This window comes from Pyrus communis, chromosome 16 (assembly GCF_963583255.1).
Source record: "Pyrus communis chromosome 16, drPyrComm1.1, whole genome shotgun sequence".
NCBI lineage: Eukaryota > Viridiplantae > Streptophyta > Magnoliopsida > Rosales > Rosaceae > Pyrus > Pyrus communis.
The window spans coordinates 5,639,149-5,657,768 of NC_084818.1; the positions used below are offsets into that span (position 1 = coordinate 5,639,149).

Here is an 18,620-nt window from a genome sequence, read left to right on the forward strand (position 1 = left end):
TGATCCATAAGCAACCTGAGTTCTCTCGTCGAGGTTAACAACGACCTTGTCTAGCACAGACTGCTGACCATCACTACTATAACCTCCAGCATTCTCAATCAACAACCCTAATGGAGCTACCTCAAATAAAAGCCTCAGCTTGGCTTTCGTCGTTGGAGATATCACGTTTGTGAAAACCCCTTTCTCTTTCACAATTATCTGCACACAAAGAAACCATAAATTGGTGAACCTTTTAAGAGTGCTAATTACCAAACACAAATTAGCAGTTATCTGTGTGTTTGATTGAGAGGAAGTCGAGACGACCTGATTGACATCCGGCACCATTCCTCCGGTGTATCTCAAAGTGTACTTCTCTTTTACGTAGTAGCTGATCAACTGTTGATAAACAAAAAAAAAATTGACAAAAAATTAATGAAATTACTGATTAGTGTGCAGTAATGAAATAATATTGCTCTTTAAACCTTGTCATAGTCCGGATTGTCAAATGTGGCTCTCAAATTCCCGGGCGAAAACATTTTTCCTTCACCAATCTCTGTTGTTTCTTTGACGTGTTGCCACTTTCCTGACCAAGAAATTCACGTGAGATATCGATTTATGGCCAGCAGGATTCAGCACCTCATACTTTTGATGAACATTTTTTCTTTTTTGGGAACATGGGAGGTTTAAATAATTAAATTATTGTTACAATGTTACCTTCATCAAGAAGAAGAAATTCGTGGGTTCCGGGGAAGCCCTTGATAGCAAGAACATATGTAGTTCTAGGACCGTAAATCCCCATGGCTGCAGCAACTTGGTCTCTTCCTGTTACCCCAGTTAACTTATCCCCTGGCCACACACCAAAGATTGTCCCTACTGTGAAGTTTGTGTCGACAATGCTGGAGCCATCAAGCGGATCAAAAGCAACACTAAATCCACCTGCTCGTATTGCAAAATTCGATAATTAGGCTAACCCTTTTGATCATCTCATCCTCCGTGACAAGAAATAAACAAATTTTAAGATCAGACAGCAATTCAAGATAGGACTTGCTGACCTTCAACTGGGCCTCCCATGTCTTGGAGTTCTGGAACCTCTTCAGAGCAAGCGTATTTGCAGACGTGCGAGTAACTTAAGGCCTAAGGCATCAAATGTAACAGGCATTAATTTCATTGTTGATCCTGAAAATATACAAGTCCTGTATTCCGATGCATTTGAGGAAGAATGACTTTCAAGTTTCATCAGGACATTCAAGCACAACCGAAACTTATCTTTCCGTTACCTCGAACAAAAGCTTGTCAGCAAGCATATCCACGGCGAGCTGCTCATCCCCGAAAGAATTAATGCAGGCTGTTCCTCCACAAGAAGCTGTTCTGACCTTGAAGGATATAGTCCTCAATGCTTCTCCCATGCTTAACAGCAACCTGATCAGTCCCTTATCCGGGGTTGCCTTTGCAAGAAACTCCTCCTACAGTGGCAATAAATATTTTCACAAAATTTACATTTTCAATGTTGCTTAGACGAACTTTCATTTTCCAAACTATTGTTACGTTGAACAAAAGTTGTTCTTTTGTGTAACTCACCAGGCTATCGCCGATCTCACACTTGGTCACATGGGAGGACTGTTTTGTTCTAGAAAACTTGAGCGATGATCGTGGAACTTGTCGTAGTGATTCTCCGAAGAGGGAGCTTGATTTTAGGCCCTGCAGTCACAAGGAAGCTCCAATTACACCGTGTGATGATACTCACAATAAGTTTTATGTGATGACTCATGCATAAAATTGAAATGAAATACTAATAACCTTGGAGCTGAAAGATGGAGCCACAACTGAAGTGGAATGCTGGTGAGTTGAAACGCCGGTAGCCGGCAGGAGCGCCCTGGCGGATGAGCAGCAAGCTATGGTGGCCTCCATGCTTTTGGAAAATACTACTCCAGAGATTGATATTCTGATCAACAATTTTCAGTAGTATACTGTCTTGTTGGGGGATACTAGATAAGGCGGGAAACGGCGTTTCGACACGTGGAGGCCGACCAGTAGATGTGCTGACAAAGTGTTCTGTGGCTCTGCTATCTGCCCTGCTCCTCCCAAGAGATATCATAACCCACTGTTTGTAAGTTTGTGTGTGCCCAACCGCCTTCGGTTCTGCTTACGTATTATTCCCGGTCGTTTGTATTGACCAAAGGACCTTTAGGCCTCAATTGGTATTGAGGATTGAATGTAAAAGGATAGTCCTCGAAATTAGGTATTTTTGAAAGTAGAGGAGAACAATGTCTCATTTAAAATAGATTAGAAGACGATTAGATATGAAGAAAATTTATTCGTGCGAAATCTTTCATTTTGGGAGAATTGATATGGATAATTTTTTTATTTTCACAAAAGATAAGATAAATCTATACTAAGTTCATCTAAATTACTAGAGGAAATTTGAACACGCTTGAATGTAAGAACGAAAACTCTTAACCACATAAGCTACAAACCACTTTCAAATTGATAACTTTTCTTCTTGAGTTATCTATCTCCTACCTTCAAAATTTAAGTGCTCACAGGAAAAGTGCTTATTGTGGCTGATAAGAGAATCAAATATTACATGGCTCAATTTTTTGGTAGCCTGTCGAATCGCGACAAATGTCAAGACAAGAATATTATATATAGTTCATTCTGATCTGTGTAATATAGTACTGGATGATGCTGTAGGGATGGCTGGACATGTCTGACAGTTGGCATTTATACAATAATGTAGCCAATAGGTTTTCCAAATTGCAATAGCAAATGCAAATGCATCTTTTTAATGATAATTATGGAACTAAAACCATTAATTAAGATTAATTAATTTAAGAGTCGGTTTGGTAGCAAATTCTACTTAACTGGCCCACAACCTCAGAAGATTATGATTTCTCAAACCATCCTCGCCAACAAAAGTCATATATAGTAAAACACAAAATATAACTTTTTCATTATTCAATTCAAGGATTTAGACTTGCCATTTAACATTACGTTCCCATAATATTTTTCTTTATTTGTAAATAAGAAATCTTATACTCAAAATTCAATTTTTTCATTTTTCCGAAGAAGGGAACCAGTTGGTGGCTCTGACGTGGCAGTCCACCAGTCCAGAGTCTGAGAGGACTCAAAACTCAAATTTGAATTCTAACATTTGAATGGTGGTATATATCAAATATGAGAAGATGAGATCTAGTCAACTATAATTAGGTAATAAACTCGCCACATATGAGAGTGAAACATGATATCTCTCACTAACAAAGTAACAAGTAAATGGAAAATATATATATACACACACTAGACCGTGGTGTTTGTGGCAAAAGTGTCAATGAACAGAAAAACTACACTAATTAAATATGGTCTAATATTATCATTTTCACTTGCAACTTATAAGTGAAAAGTTCAACTTATACGATAAGTTTGAATTCGATAGCAAATTATAATTGATCTTACAGCACAAAAGTGTACCTAGTGGAGTGTTTCTTTCTTTGACAAGTACCCTCTGGTTCATGGGACCTGTAAAACAGTAAAATCATAATGATTGCTAATTTTTAAGAAGGGAAACTTCTTCAAGTCTTTCTCCCCCATCTCCAGGAACATGACAGAGAAAGAGAGAGCTGCCTTGTCACACAATCTCTCCAATCCAATGTTTCTCTCTCTCAAGTATTCTATATATCTCTCTCTCTCTCTCCCCCCCCCCCTGTAGCTTCAGTTATTTAGTTAAATATCATCTGATTAGGGTTGTCAACTTGTATTATCGGTTTCCTTGATGTTGTTAAATGATGAAAATAATATTGGAAAATAATATTGTGGAAAATAATGAAAAAAATATTGGATTGGTCAAATGATCTGCAAATCGGCAGATGGTCTCTCTTGTCCCAACTCCCGACGCAACTCATGCTTTTTTATATATATTTATTAATGTATTTTTTCATGAAATTGATGTTGTTATTGGATTTGGTCTAACTGGATATAGTTGAATGGTGGATTCCGGAATATGATGAAATTCAACTGAACAATGAACAAGCTGCTGGCTTTAAGGGGTGCATCTGAAAAACTGTAAGTATCAGATTCAGAGAATGAGGTTTCTTTTGTAAATTTATCATTTTTCGCGGTGTTTTCCTCGAATAATTTGAGAATCTGAGAAGTGGTTATGGTGGCTGTTGCGTTGTCATGTTGCTTAATGTCACTTTTGTTGGTTGCAGCTGATCCTTCTGTGAACAGGAGGGGACCTGGTGTTGTTCTGCAGAATAATTGAGCTGGTGATTTGTCTTGGATTTTAACCATGTCTGCCTATGGACGTCATATGGAGCGCGAGTACTCCGCCCAGAGTCTTTCGGGTGGAGGTTCAGGTATGTGATAACATTCTTCAGATAGTAGGAAGCGTTCCTGCTCATAAGCGTTTTTTTACAAGTGCTTTTGTTAGGTGGTAGGCCAGTGAAATGTTAATACCTTTAGGCCTCGTTTGGTGTTTAAGATCTATAGATTTGGTGTATGTTGAAGGAAGAAACGTATGACATACGTGTTATTCAATCCAACCCTAGGCACCAAACAAGCCCCGAGGCCTTCGTTCATATAATCAGAAGCATGTTGATCTTTTAATTAATCAACTATTGATACTGTTCCATTTCATGGACACAGAGAGGGCAAGCAGTTATGCCATGGAGACGGGGTTCTACATGTCGTCTTTTGCTACGGCAATCTTCATTGGTGCACTCGTAACTGTTGGGGTCTTATTGATCACCTTGCTGATTGCACTGACTATAATGCTGCAGTCTTGCGAAAGTAAGAGTCATGGAGTCGTTGAGACTCAGAAACTGAGTTTCGATTACAATCACTGCCAGATCTTCTCTCTGCATATGGAACTCAACGCCGTTGAAGCAGATCGCTTCCCTTCAATGTGCAGGGTTGTTGCCCTTCAGTACATTAAAGAAGGTCAATACGCAAGAGACTTGAATTCTACCGTGTCGATGATTCAGGATTATTTCAGCGGCATTTCCCCAACACACGATGGTCTGGACGTGGTCTTGATCGACATAGATGACATTCTTTCTCCAAATCATAGACTGCACCGGTAATTTAATCTCCTTTTAGTCCTTGAAGCATTTGTTCTTACACAGTTCCGTCTTTCAAGCTATCCATTTCCTTGTGCACAGATATGATCCGTATGGTGGTAGTGATTTTGTGGAAGAGGCAAAGCATCTGAAGCAGATGTTTATTCTGAGATTATATATGGAACTTCATGCTGGTGGTTGGCCTTTGATTCTGCTCTCAAGAAAACCGGAGGCAGAGCGAAATTCTTCCATAGAGGATCTTATATCTGCAGGATATAGAGCTTGGTCTTCATTAATTATGAGGTATTTGTTACTATGCAAATGCCCCTTTCTTTCTGTAGTCTTTTGGGTAAAATTAGTTGGAGGTTTCTGAGTTCTGATTGGTAGTTCTGTTTTCGGCAGATCGGAAGATGAATTGCGTATGGAGCGCCATGACTACTTCTCGAAACGAAGGGGTGCGATGCAGAGAGAAGGCTTCCGCGTTATAGCCTCCATAAGCAGTCACATGGATGCTCTAAGAAGTCCATTTTCAGGCGAGCGGATTTTCAAGCTTCCTAACCCAATTTATTACAATTTTTCACATCAAAATGAGGGCATACATACAGACGTGGGCGTCGCCACATTTGCTAGAGCAAATGTGCTCTCCCGTATACACCCGAGTTTAAATTCCTTTGCCGTTTAGACTAGTGTAAGTAGAATATCGCTTGTACACATACACCAAAATAGATGTTTTTCCATGTTGGCACCATAGATATTTGCAGTCCATACTGATCTGAACTTTCCGCAGCCATGTAAATAGCCTCAGTTCTGCTCTGAGTATTCTCTTGTAAAAAAGTTTCAGTATAATTATTGGTAATCGCTCTTCATGTGTTGCTTAAGTTTGCCTAAATATGTGCACTTAATCGAGTGACGATGAAAAAACACCCGCAAATGATGAAAAAAATCAACTACCTTTCAAAGAACAAGTGAAATCCAAGAGACAAGAAACATCCTAGAACAAAGGCGGGCCGACGGATTGCAGCCGCTGCAACCAAGCAATTCTTACACTAGGCCTCTTCAGTTGAAGAAATATTTCCCTGTATTCCTTTTTCAGGAATACATCTAATGCAAACAAATAGAGATCACTTCCTTGTTCTACTTCCTCCATGGCATCAAGACAGTTGATGCACTCCCCGATGCTATAAGTGGGTTTGCCTTGTGCAAGAGCAAATGTTACGGCATCCAGTTGCTCAACGTTGTTCTCCTCTTGATTCGCTATGCCTCCATCTTCTTCTATATGCAAAACGGATGTACTCAAGTTATCGTTGTACTTCCTACGCTTAGCATGAGGCTCTGTCTCTCCGGTATCTATTGTTCCGTCAAATATGATTTCCAGTTTGTCGGCGCATTGAGGTTCCTTAAAGCGGAATGAAGCAGCTTCAGGGTCAGTCTGTAACAAAACAAAACCAACATGATTTAAGAACCTGAAATCATTCATAATCTTCCTAGTTTCCAACTTTGTAGAAATAGTTACTGGCAGTTGTATACCATACCTCTAAGTAACTGGCCCAATCTTCATCATTTGCTCCAAATCGTCTGGTGTTCGGATTCCAACCCATACTAGTTGTGCCAATTAGCTTACACCAGTTTCTCCATTGTTCCTTGGTGACATCCCAATGATTCTTCAACTGCAACCTGTCATACATAAGGCCAGTTTTTTGGTTAAATGATTCAACAATAGTCCTCCAAGCGTCCCTGGTAAAATGTGTCCCAGGTTTGTTCCCTTTCAATGTCTCTTCTAGACAGAGATCAATAAATACACCGTGGGATGCAGGCGACCAAATGGCCTTTGCCTTTGAATGGGATGAGCTAGATATGCTCTGCTCACTTGCAGTTGTTAGACGGTGTTCAGATTGAGCCACGTAACTCCTCAATGGAACAGCGTTTGAAATATGCTCCTCTCCCAGCTCCACAGTAACCAAATCTTGTTCTTCTGAGTGCAGAAAGGAGTTGTCTGAGCTATTGCTTTGCCTCCTCTGAGAATCACAAGGTTCCATGTCCCCAGAATCCGTAGTGCCAACAAAAAGGATTTCCAATAGGTCAGGGCACGGGATTTCCTTATGCTGAAACTGTGCAGCTTCGGGGTTCACCTGAGACAAAGCACTCGCAATTACAAATCTGAAATCACGAAAAACCTCTATAGCATCGTTCTTCGAATGCATAACATTAGCACTACCTGTATGTAGTTAGCCCATTCTTCTGCACTAGCACCAAATTGATTGGTCGTAGGATCCCACTTCATACTACTCTCGTCGATGAGCTTAACCCAAACTTTCCATTGCTTCTTGGTGAAATCCCAATGATTTTTCATTTGCTTCTTGGTGTACCTTAAACCCGTCTGCTCGTAGAACCCTTGGATGAGATTCCTCCAACCCACCTTAGTAAAGTGTGTACCCGGCTTATTCCCTTTGTCCATCTCTTCTAGACAAAGATCAAAGAATACCTTCCGGTGCCCCGGAGTCCAGGTAGCTTTTGATCTTGTTGAGCTATACATCCTTTATCAATTCCAATTTCTCTGACATTTTTCATAGGCATGAACACGATACAATGCGAAGTTCGTTACCTCAAAACAAAAAGTTAAAAACCCAATGTATTTAACATGAGAAAAAGGAAATGAAGGGTTTGTATGGAAGTGCTTTTAAAATGACTGAAAGCACTTTTGATGATGTGCTTCTTGCATGAAGCACTTCAAGTGCTTTTCCAGGATTCACTTGCATTTTCATTACGGATTGATTCCAAAAGCGTTTGCAGTCATTTTAAAAACGCTTCCAGATGAGCTGGATAATTTGGGCAAACTTCAACATCAAAGCAGCATTGTAATTATGAAAAACCCCATCAATTTTCTTCAAATTATTTTGCAGTCCAAATAAAGAGCAACCTTTTTTTGCCAAAAACTACATAATTTGCAGTTGATTTATTGTTGATAACCTTAATGGGTATAAGGATTGAGTATAAGGATTAGTTTCATAATTCAAGTCTCCAACTTTATATAGTTAAATGCAAAAAATAAGCAGAAAACAAATAAATAAAAACCCATATGATGCAATTAGAGTGTTCATACAGAAAAGCTTAATTGAAGTGACAAAATTGGCATTTGAAACAATCTCCGTGAATCTACAATGCGTTAGCGATTGCATGCTAAAACAAAATAATAAAAAATTGCAACGAGATAGAAAGAGGGCCGGAATTCATACCTGGGATTTAAAGAGGGCCGGAATTCCTTTTTTTTGCAGTTTTACACCATACCCTTTACCCTTTACCTTCCACAAGAAGAAGACGACGACGACGAAAAAGCAGAAGACTCTCTCTCTCTCTCTCTCTCTCTCTCTCTCTCTCTGAGTGTTTCTGAAACGTGAAAACGACGGCGCACAATCCGAATTTTTATTATTCTTTTTGGGTTTTGTAATAGGTCCACCATGCCCATTTCTGATAGCCTTTTTTTTTTTTTTTTTTTTAAGCTCTCGAAATGATATCATCATCTTCTTTGGATTTTTGGAGGTCCAATTTGTTCACCTTTTCTAATATTTTAAAAGGTGAAATTAGCTTTATTTTCTTGATTTGGGTTGGGTGTGGATTAGGTTTAGCAATTCGAAATTTATATTTATAATATATTGTAATCATTAATTTAAAACATCATTTTCGTTTTCAATTATATTGTACTAACAAAATGATAACTCCAGTTTCCAAACAAAAAAACAAAATGATAATTCTATTCATTTCTACTAATTAATAAAACTCTATTTGTCAACCAAAAAAATGATGAAAAAACAAATTAGTTTTCTATCACACAAAAAAAAAAAATGATGGACAATAATGTAATTTCACATATCCAAATTTTACTATTTTTTATTAAAGTCTCACATACAAGTGATGTTAAAATACCTCTAATATTTATAAAAAAATAAAAAAACCAAAAACAAAAACCTTTTTTATGAATAAAATGAGTAATTGTATTATCGTGTCATTATTTTTATATTCTTTTGCATCTTATTGGTTTTTATTAGTCTCTCGCACTTTTTATTTTTTACATCGAATTGAATAAATTAAGCGAAAATAATACTCATGATTACATAAGAGAGTTTAGAGGTAAAAAATGGTGTGTTTTTCTTATTTTTCAAAGTGCGTTGACATGAACGACTTTCATGTAAATGAATAATCCCGAACACAACCAATGAGACCCTTACTATGGAATTACGGGATCAAAACTGAACAAATTAGGGTCACAACTTAACCCTAATTAAGCTTGTATGAGAAAATTTATTTGGGAGTTATGAACACAGAAAATTTCAGTGATAAACGAAATTAATTTTGGTCAGTAAAATGAAATTCCTACCACTTCAACTACCACATTGGGCGGTAAAAATGTATGCTTCCTCTACTTCTACTTCCAAATTAGGCGGTAAAAAGGTAAACTTTACGGGATGCTATTCGTCTATTCATTTACCTACTACTAGAGAAGGGTAATTAAAATTTCAATTCAACCCCAAATTCCCAATCCAATTCAATCTGCAGAAACTAATTGCATCCGCAGAATCCAATGATCTCAAAAGAACAACAAATCATCAATTAAACATTGAGCAAGATGCTAACTTTCAATTTTTACAAAAACAGTCATTCCTTGAGCAGCAATCCAAACTGAACAAATTGAATCCCCAAGACCATCTCCAAGAATCAAAATTACCAGTTAAGTAATCAACAGCAGTTTCTTCATATACCCAATTAAGTAATTAGCAACACGACCTCCATGAATCGAAAACTGTGCCAGTCACCTGCTAATCAAAGCAAGTAATTGAACCCAATTCACAGTCCACTGTGCTAATCAAAGATCTCTAAGAACCTTCCAAGAATCAACAAATCGAGCTACCCAGTAATGAAATTAAGCAACTGAATCGGAAAAGCAACATTACCAGGCAAGTAATGCAAACACCAAGAGTTGCCCAACCGCCATGATCAAGATATCAAAGAAACCTCCGCAATCGGACCCAGAATACTGAATCTCCTTGTACTTGCTGGTCAAATTTGGGTAAAGAATCCCCCAATTGCGCCCCTGCTTCACTTGCTTGTCGAGCAGCTCGTAAATGTACGTCTCGGCAACCCCTTCTTTCCTCAGCGGCGTTCCCTTTCCGGACCTCAAATGACACAAAAGCCCCTTGATGTACATCTCGGCGTAAACCGGGTTGGCGTCGATTTCGGCCGGGTCGGTGCTGAAGCTGGGCCACCCAGTCTCGGTCACAATCACCGGAATGTTCTCGTATCCTGCGACCGCCATGGCGCTGATGACGGCGTCGACCATCATGTCGAAGAGGTTCCGGTACCGGACGCCGGTGGTGAGGTCGTCTCGGAATCCGAATGGGTGCTCCTGAAACAGGGGAAACCCGATCGGGATCTCGCTGCGCATCTTGTAGAGGTTGTAGGGGTAGAGGTTGATCAAGAACGAGGAATTGGTGTCGCGGAGGAACTGGAGGAGGGGCCTGATGACGGTGTCGACGGCCGGTTCTTGGAACTGGGCATTGGAAGGCGGGAACGCCGTGGTGATGACGTTGATGAAGGAGAAGGTGGTGGAGACGGAGATCTTATGGATGCCGAGGTCTTTGAGGGAGAGTTGAACGTTGCGAATGGCGGGAAGGAGGAAGGTGGAGAAGTTCGGGGAGGACTCGAGGAGGTCGTTGCCGACGGAGATGGTGGAAATTTTGGTGCGGGGGTAGAAGGGGATGACGTGGATGTAGAGCCAGCGGAGGGCGTTGGAGCGGTTTTCTGCGAGGGGCGGGACAAGCTGGTTGGGGATGGTGAGGAGGAGGGAGGTGTTGGAGTAGAGGAAGGCGCGGACCATGGCGGGGTCGGAGGCGTCGAGTCGTAGCGCGGAGAGGCCGAGGGAGGAGATGGCGTGGGCAACGCGGTCGACGGCGGGAGGGGTGGCGTAGGTTGCGGCGGTGCTGAAGGAGTAGGTGGAACCGACGGTGGTGGAAAGCGAGGTGCTTCCGGGGAGGAGAGAGAGGGTGAAGAGGATGGCGGCGATGGAGAGAAAGAAGCACGCCGCCATGGCTTCTTGGGGCTTTCTTTGGAGGGAGTTTTCGTGGGGTTTGAAAATGAAGAGAGAGAGAGAGAGAGAGAGAGAGAGAGAGAGAGAGAGGGAGGGAGTGAGGAAGGCGTGATGTGGAAGCCGGTGGTTGTTAGTTTGTTAGAGCTGTTCGAGCAGAGGAGTTTTGGCGCGGGAACTGGAGTTTGAGGTGGGTGCGTAGTGCGCACCGGGTATTGTTTAGTTGAGAGTAGGCTGTTAGCCGGATAGTGTCACACTCACACGTAATTCGGGCGGCTAAATGCTGCTGGGTTTATTTTAAACGCTCAGCCCAAGCCCAGAATCAAAAAACATTGATTTAATTCCTAAAACACTTATTAAAAACATATTTTCAAGTCAAATTATTTTCTATGTATATTTGAACCTTAATTTCTTCAAAATCTATTGCATTTTGTCCACCTTCTGTTGAGCTTACATAAATTACTTACGTCATGATTCAGGTGAAGTGGGAAAACGGTATGAACAGGCCCGGCCCAGATCCAATGTTAGCAGGACGATCGTCTGGGGCTTAAAAAAATTGGAAGCACCAAAATTATTAGGACGGTATATTTATATATGTTTTTATAAGAGTATAAATTTATAAAATTTCGTTTAGTGAAATTTATAAAATTTGGTTTAGTGACAAAAAAATTTAATTAGAACTTGTGGTTTTGTTGTTTAAACTTAATGAGAATGTCTTAAGTTCAAAACATCATGTGTGCTTATTTACATTCCAATTTTTACAAATTTCTTTTCATAACAGTATAAACTTATAAAATTTAGCTAAAAGATCAAGAAGTTTAATTAAAAGCAATGGTTTTTGTTGTTTAAAATTAACGAGAGGTTCTGAGTTCAAAATGCTATGTGCATGTTTATTTTTTTCAATTTTTACAAATTTTTGTTTGGTTGTTAATTTATTTACTAGCTAGTAGCTATGTGGGTTGCTATTTTTAAATATCCGTTCCAATTTAAGTCTAATCTTCAACAAAGAGTAACGCGTAGACTAAATTTGCAGAGAATATTACGTGTCATCAAAATGTTTAATTTAGTGTTCATTTATACATATCCTTAACCACTCGAAAACATTTTTATTTTTTTAATCTTATATTGACGAGGTTAGTAAATAATAAAAAATACCTCACGATTTATACAAAAACACTTTAAAAGTTCAGATGGAAAACAAAACTCATAATCTATTTACTTGTAAGCCCGAAGTTTTTTGGTTTCCTTCTCTCGATACAAAATAAGTTAGTTATTCCGTGTTTCCAAATTATTGAGTTTGATGTGTTTTTCTAAATATAATTTTATCGATGTCTTACGTGTGAACAAATAATTTTTTTATATGAAATGAGGGCATATTTTTTAATGTCATCCCGGACCTCAAAAATCTCTAGACCAGCCTGGGTATGAACCAAATACTTTCCTCTTAAAACTGAAAACTGTGTTTGTACATCCAATAGATATTTCCGCCATGCTTCGGCTGAGATGTACGTCATATCTCAAACTTTGGCCAAATTTGTTTCAATCAATAGGTGAATTTTCTTCTCCGTTGAACTGGTTCCGTCATTAGTCCTTAATCACTATGCGAGCAATGACTGAGTTATGGTGGATTGATTCTGCAGAGATATACTCCGTACCTATGCCCACGACGATATCGGTGTCGGATCTTGGTTTATTGGTCTTGATGTTAAACATGTCCAAGATGCCAAGTTTTGTTGCTTCTCGTGGGCGGGAGGTCTCTGTCTCTCCCTCTCTGACTTATTCTCACACACGCACTCACGCACGCAGACTATCACACGAGAATTACAAGGCCAGTTCCATTTCATTTGGGTACCTCCCCAGAGGTGGTTTGCACGCACGCTAACATATATCTCTGCTCTCACAGGAGCTATTTTTGCTGGTGTTTGATTTGAGGAAGACGATTAAGATGGGCAGAATTCAGGTACCTGAGTTCAAACGAGGATGATTCTGCTCGACCGGGACATAGAAAATACCTGCTAAACACCGGCACATATGATCAGCAAGGTCAAAATCTCAGCCAAACCATGTTTAATTAACTGCCAATTTATACTGGCAAGAAACGTTATATATAATCGAGAGTCATATTTACATTTGCACGTAAACTCCTTCGGTACACGAGACTAAACGCTTTCCACATACGATCATTGGACAACCTTACAGCGTTAATCCTCTAGGCAGGAATTTGGATGAATAGCAGTACAGGAAACCACTGATACATGACGGCCGCCCTATCAAAATTATGTGCCAACTGCTTCCCTTTCCCGTTACTGACTTCAAATATGGATCAGGTTGCCTACAAGGCATGGCTACATTGTTGAATTCTCAATCGCTTTGAGCCTGTACGATGACAGTCGCAGGGAAATTATAGCGTATATGCTGCATGATGGTTAATTTACCGTCGTTTTTTCGTGCACCTAAACTGGGACCAATGGTTGCTAAGTTTGGATCATCTCTGTGCTTGCCCCAGGCTGCAGCTTTGAACTGCACGCCTGTGCATCTGAGAATTACAGGACGGGGGTTTGAATGAACAAACAATAATCAAGGAGAAGGTTATTGGACTGGACCGAATTATGGTTATCGTGGTTTGAGATAATAAGAGGTCATCATTTTGGCGAGAACAATGTCCAGCATGCAGTTCAAGCGCGTGCCATCTCCATCAGGACCTAGCTTTATCCAACGCATTCATACATTGAGACTTCACAATGTATCAAGATTAGGATAGATGGTCGTGTCATTGATCTTAGCTCTTAGTAAGGCTGTATAATAATGTGTACTGGATCAATTTTATTAACGAGAATTATCACCCGATTTTACTTAAAACTTACATCGTGAGTCATTTAGTGAATCAATCCAACGCTAGCTATTTCATTTGAATCACTTTCATGTAGTTCGGGGTGGACAATTTAGTGTTTTTACTGACCAACCCAATTAACCGAAATGGGTTGTGTTAGTTTGTGACATCCCGTTCCGGAATTATCGAAAACGCGCGTGTGAAATTACTTTATTGCCCCTAGTTCGTTTTTGTCACGTTGTGGGTTGTTTGGTGTGTTGTGGCATGTGTTTGGAACCTCACACACTCCCACACACACACAGACACTGCCTTCTCTCTCTCCCTCTGTCTTCTCTCTCTTTCCCGAGCCCTCTATCCTTCTTCTTCTTCCTAAAAACGTACGGACCAACACACATACCCCTCAAACCGTGACAGATCGAGGAAACTAAGGACACCATTCAACTCGTGAGGTCGAGGCGAGCACAACCATACCATTTTCAGGTAGGAACCTCAACGTTTTCACGTCGAATTCACAAGCCCCGATTTATGTACTGTTCATGCAAAATTTATACGTTGAGTTTTTGGGATTTCTAAGCTCATAGGTAGCTTGGTGGTGTCCCAAGGAGCCTCGGAGTGCTTCGTTGGACGAAATTGGACGTCGGGATCGTCCTACTCGAAGTTGGCCGGTTTTGGTTGTTTGCACAGGTAAGATTTCGTAACTTTTAGCCTTTAAAAGTGGTCCAACGTGATTCTACTAGTTTAGGGCTTTCTTTTGGTCCAAGAATCATAGAAAATGGTTGAGAAACGAAGGAGATTAGTAAGTTTAAAGTTTTTCCCAGTTTCCGGCGACCGGAGTCCGGCGAGGGTAGGCCGGAGAAGAAAGGGGAATATTCCGTCAAGTTTGACGGAATATTCCTAACGGCAGTGACGGTATCCGGTTAGATTTGACGGAATATTCCGTCAGTTTAACGGAATATTCCTGACGGCGTCTGTTGACACCGTCAGTGTGCCTGGCACGTGGCCGCGCGTGGGGGGCGCGTAGGTCCGTGTCTGTGCTGGCGCGTGGGGGCGCGTGCGGGGTCCAAAAATTTTTCTAAAAATATGGTTGTGATCCTGAGGTTGTGTAGAGCACGTTGGTATATTCATTTGTCCATTTTGAGCAACGTATGAGAAGTTATTACGAGAAACGGGTTATGTGCTTTAAAGTTAACGTTTTTATAGTTGTTTCGCATTTAGGTGACACGTACCCAGAGGACGAGCGTGCACACGCGAGGCAAGGGGGCTACGACCCTTCTACATACCAGTGAGTGGGCTTTTGTTTTCCGTATATACCTATATACATTTATATTCCCAGAAATTGATTTAAAAAGGGTTATTTGCCTTATGCCATGCATGTTATTATTATCTTTTATGCATCATCACATTTATTAGTAGTGGCATGCATATACACATTTATATGTGGGTGCTGTGGAGGCATAGGTAAGTGCCAGGTAAGCGTTAATTAACGATTGCATTAATTAGTGGTTAGAGATGTTTAGAGAGCTCATAACCTGCACCCCCGGTGTTAGTGCTCCCGCCCAGAGTAGGACACAGTCCTTCACGTGTTGTTCACCTCCCGCACCATACGCTCAGCTTGGATCCAAGCTAGGTGCATAGGCCTGTCGTACAGACCACAATAGGTGGTTCCGACTCGTAGGTGACCCGCGATTATTCGCACAGCCTTCACGTGATCGTAGCACTAGAGCGTATATATATGTTACACCCAGGCTTGTCGTACAGACCACTTTAGGTGGTTCCGACTCGTGGGCAGGTTTAGATATTGAGATTGAGATTTGAGCTCTAGATGCAGCCGTACAGGTCACGTTAGGTGACTCCGGCTGCCAGATTACATGATATTGATATGGTTATACCTGGGCACTTGCATATCACTTTGAGATTGTGGCATGGCATACCTTGAGCATGATTAGTATACCTTTGAGCATGTTTTGCATGTTTACACATACGTATATATGTTTATTTTCTGGGAAGTATACAGGTTTTACGGCGAGGGGTTAGAAAGTATTTTGTAAATGGTTTTAGAAAGAATTGTTTTTGCCCACTCACGCTTTTGTTTTGCGCCCCTCCAGGTTCTAGTTGCTTAGCCGTTGCGGTGGTTTCCTTGTGAGCTTTTCGGCGTTCTGACAGACACTCCACTTCGTATGGTCGCCTTCGGGCGTACTATTGTTGTCGTTTTATTGGACTGCTATAGACCTGCTCTGAATTTGTATCTCACTAACTAACACTCATTTTAGTACTTGTATGCTAGTTTTTAATTTATTCGTACTTTTATATTACTACTTATTAGCTTCCGCACGTGCACATGGCTACGTCACCTTTGTGTGACGGCCAGCACGCTCCGATCTCGGTCGGGGTGTGTCAGTTTGGTATCAGAGCCTAGGTTTGGCAGTCCTGTGTCCTTGTGAGTATTCTAATAACTTTGGTGTCTTCTGTCAGAACTATGCCGCCTCGTCGGGAACCCCGTCGCTCTTCTGAGCCTATGTTCCCCGATATTACTCAGTTGGGGGAAGCTTTTGCTACAGCCCTTCAGGCAGTGATGCGCCCTCCCCAGAGGACTCCTCTGGAGACGATGTACAATCTGAAGTTGGATAAGTTTAAGGGCAGTGAGGGACCCGAGAGCGCAGAGCGCTGACTAGAACACATAGAGAAAACTTTCCGGGTGCTACATAATCAGGGGAACTTGCCTATGGAGAGGTGGGTTGAGACGACCGCTTGGTTTCTGGATACGGAGTCGGCAGCTTGGTGGGAGCAGGAGCTTCGTAGGTTGACTCCGGATCAGAGGATTGATTGGAACGTGTTTACAGGGTTGTTTAGGAGAAGATATGTACCCCCTGAGTACATTGACCGCAAGAAGCAGGAGTTTTCCGAACTGAAACAGCGGAAGATGTCAGCGAATGAGTACTACCGTAAGTTTACGGACTTGTCCCGTTATCACCCTGATGTCGCTGGTAATCCGGCGGAGATGCTCCGTCTTTTCCGTCTGGGCACCAGGAAGAAGTGGCGTTCTATGGCGTCTACGGTCCACAGCGAGACTTATCGGGACTTCTATGAGATACTACTGAGGATCGAGGATTCCGAGAATATGTCGAGCGATACTGATGAAGAGAAGGACGGCAACCAGAAGAAAGATGACAAAGGCAAAGGTCAGGCATCGCTCGGGGCCCGTCAGACTCAGAGCTTCAAGAGAGGTGGAGCTAGTTCTAGTTCTTCGAGTGGTGGCTTCAGTGCCACTGGGCAGGGTCGTGGAGGTAGATTTTCTGGTGGCGCTAGAGGCCAGAGGCAGGGCGATGGTGGGCGAGGCAGAGCCCCTATTTGCCGCAGGTGTAACAACCGACATTTCGGTGAGTGTAGACGTGGTAGCAACGGTTGTTTCACATGTGGACAGGTGGGACATAGAGCGGCAAATTGTCCCCAGGGTCAGCAGCAGCAGAAACCACAGCAGACCTTTATGCCACCGCCTGCACCACTCCAGCAGATCCAGGGTCCTAGTAGTTACGGCCAGACGGGTCGAGGTGGTGCTTACCACTATCAGGGTGATGCTGTCCCTTATGCTCCGGGGCAGTATCAGTACCCTCAGGATCCCTATTCCCAGGGTGGCTATCCCCAGTATTCGGGCGGCTATATGCCGTATCCTCCAGCCCCAGCGGGTGGTTCACAGTGGTATCAGGGAGGACAGTATCAGCAGGGGGAGATTGCCACTAGCAGTGCAAGATCTTCGAGACAGTCGGGCGAGTCTTAATTGATTGTGGAGCTACACATTCCGTAATTTCTCATACATTTGCTCAAGCGACGCAACCTCGCCCCACACCCCTAGGATATGATTTAGAGTTGGTTATGCCTAGGGGAGAGAGTTGCGTTGTAGATTGTGTGTACCCGGGGTGTCCAGTGATCGTAGAGGGTGTTGCTTTGTCAGCCGATCTTATCCCGTTAGATATTGTGGACTTTGATGTGATTCTGGGCACGGATTGGTTGCACTTCTATCGTGCCAACATTGACTGTTATGGAAAAGTGGTTACGTTTCACCGACCTGGACTACCTGTGGTTACCTTCGTGGGTGAGCAGAGTGGGGTGAAATATGGCGTTATTTCGGCGCTACGAGCGAAAAGGTTGTTAACTAAGGGTTGTCAGGGGTATCTGGCTCATGTGGTGCTGGATGAGGTTGTTACTAACAGAATAGAGGATGTGAGAGTGGTCAGACACTTCCCTGATGTATTTCCTGAGGATTTACCTGGGTTACCCCCAGATCGAGACGTAGAGTTCACCATTGAGTTGATTCCAGGTACCAATCCTATTTCTTTAACTCCTTATCGTATGGCTCCTGCGGAGTTAAGGGAATTGAAAGTTCAGCTGCAAGAGTTAGTAGATAAGGGATTTATCCAGCCTAGTACTTCGCCTTGGGGTGCTCCAGTGTTGTTTGTGAGGAAGAAGGATGGAACTTTGAGACTGTGCATCGACTACAGGCAACTCAATCGGGTGACGATTAAAAACCGCTATCCATTGCCTCGTATCGATGATTTGTTCGATCAGCTGAGAGGTGCTTGCGTGTTCTCTAAGATAGACTTGAGGTCTGGTTACTATCAGCTGAAGATCAGTAGGAATGATGTCCCTAAGACGGCGTTCAGGACTCGTTACGGTCATTACGAGTTTC

General features: G+C 41.9%; 4 protein-coding genes across 5 annotated transcripts in view; 1 reads left to right on the forward strand and 3 right to left on the reverse strand.

Annotated features, from left to right (window-relative positions):
- The window catches only part of LOC137720534 (sedoheptulose-1,7-bisphosphatase, chloroplastic-like), a 2,391-nt gene extending 247 nt beyond the window's left edge, over positions 1–2,144 (reverse strand). Inside the window, exons 1-8 of the mRNA XM_068459619.1 lie at positions 1,777–2,144; positions 1,558–1,677; positions 1,257–1,442; positions 1,032–1,113; positions 694–915; positions 462–562; positions 304–375; positions 1–198 (exon numbers count right to left, since the gene is read on the reverse strand). The exon at positions 1–198 is cut by the window's left edge and continues 247 nt beyond it. Of these exons, the coding sequence (XP_068315720.1) occupies positions 1–198; positions 304–375; positions 462–562; positions 694–915; positions 1,032–1,113; positions 1,257–1,442; positions 1,558–1,677; positions 1,777–1,887 (1,092 nt within the window). The 5' untranslated portion in view covers positions 1,888–2,144. The remainder of the gene's footprint in view (positions 199–303; positions 376–461; positions 563–693; positions 916–1,031; positions 1,114–1,256; positions 1,443–1,557; positions 1,678–1,776) is intronic.
- Positions 2,145–3,516: 1,372 nt separating this feature from the next.
- On the forward strand, positions 3,517–5,908 carry LOC137720260 (uncharacterized protein At2g39920-like). The gene is made up of 6 exons (XM_068459304.1): positions 3,517–3,639; positions 3,953–4,035; positions 4,182–4,328; positions 4,618–5,050; positions 5,133–5,333; positions 5,433–5,908. The coding sequence occupies exons 3-6, from the start codon at positions 4,262–4,264 to the stop codon at positions 5,710–5,712; spliced, it is 981 nt and encodes a 326-aa protein (XP_068315405.1). The 5' UTR covers positions 3,517–3,639; positions 3,953–4,035; positions 4,182–4,261; the 3' UTR covers positions 5,713–5,908.
- A 9-nt stretch (positions 5,909–5,917) lies between these two features.
- LOC137720259 (L10-interacting MYB domain-containing protein-like) lies at positions 5,918–8,417 on the reverse strand. 2 transcript variants are annotated; one of them, XM_068459302.1, is made up of 4 exons: positions 8,264–8,417; positions 7,246–7,584; positions 6,563–7,159; positions 5,918–6,459 (listed from the first exon to the last, which is right to left on the reverse strand). In XM_068459302.1, the coding sequence occupies exons 2-4, from the start codon at positions 7,561–7,563 to the stop codon at positions 6,022–6,024; spliced, it is 1,353 nt and encodes a 450-aa protein (XP_068315403.1). In that variant the 5' UTR covers positions 7,564–7,584; positions 8,264–8,417; the 3' UTR covers positions 5,918–6,021. The 2 variants fall into 2 exon arrangements, with proteins under 2 accessions (XP_068315403.1, XP_068315404.1); XM_068459303.1 differs by lacking the exon at positions 8,264–8,417 and having other exon boundaries at positions 7,246–8,231.
- Positions 8,418–9,972: 1,555 nt separating this feature from the next.
- LOC137719635 (glucan endo-1,3-beta-glucosidase 3-like) lies at positions 9,973–11,109 on the reverse strand. The gene has a single exon (XM_068458676.1). The coding sequence runs from the start codon at positions 11,107–11,109 to the stop codon at positions 9,973–9,975; it is 1,137 nt and encodes a 378-aa protein (XP_068314777.1).
- Positions 11,110–18,620: the final 7,511 nt, after the last annotated feature.

Coding starts and splice junctions, on each gene's coding strand:
- LOC137720259 (XM_068459302.1), bottom strand. CDS start 7,563: ATGTATAGCTCAACAAGATCAAAAGCTACCTGGACTCCGGGGCACCGG. Junction 7,160..7,245: donor AATGGGCTAACTACATACAG/GTAGTGCTAATG, acceptor GCTTTGTCTCAG/GTGAACCCCGAAGCTGCACA. Junction 6,460..6,562: donor ATTGGGCCAGTTACTTAGAG/GTATGGTATACA, acceptor GTTTTGTTACAG/ACTGACCCTGAAGCTGCTTC.
- LOC137720260 (XM_068459304.1), top strand. CDS start 4,262: ATGTCTGCCTATGGACGTCATATGGAGCGCGAGTACTCCGCCCAGAGT. Junction 4,329..4,617: donor TCTTTCGGGTGGAGGTTCAG/GTATGTGATAAC, acceptor TCATGGACACAG/AGAGGGCAAGCAGTTATGCC. Junction 5,334..5,432: donor TGGTCTTCATTAATTATGAG/GTATTTGTTACT, acceptor TGTTTTCGGCAG/ATCGGAAGATGAATTGCGTA.
- LOC137719635 (XM_068458676.1), bottom strand. CDS start 11,109: ATGGCGGCGTGCTTCTTTCTCTCCATCGCCGCCATCCTCTTCACCCTC.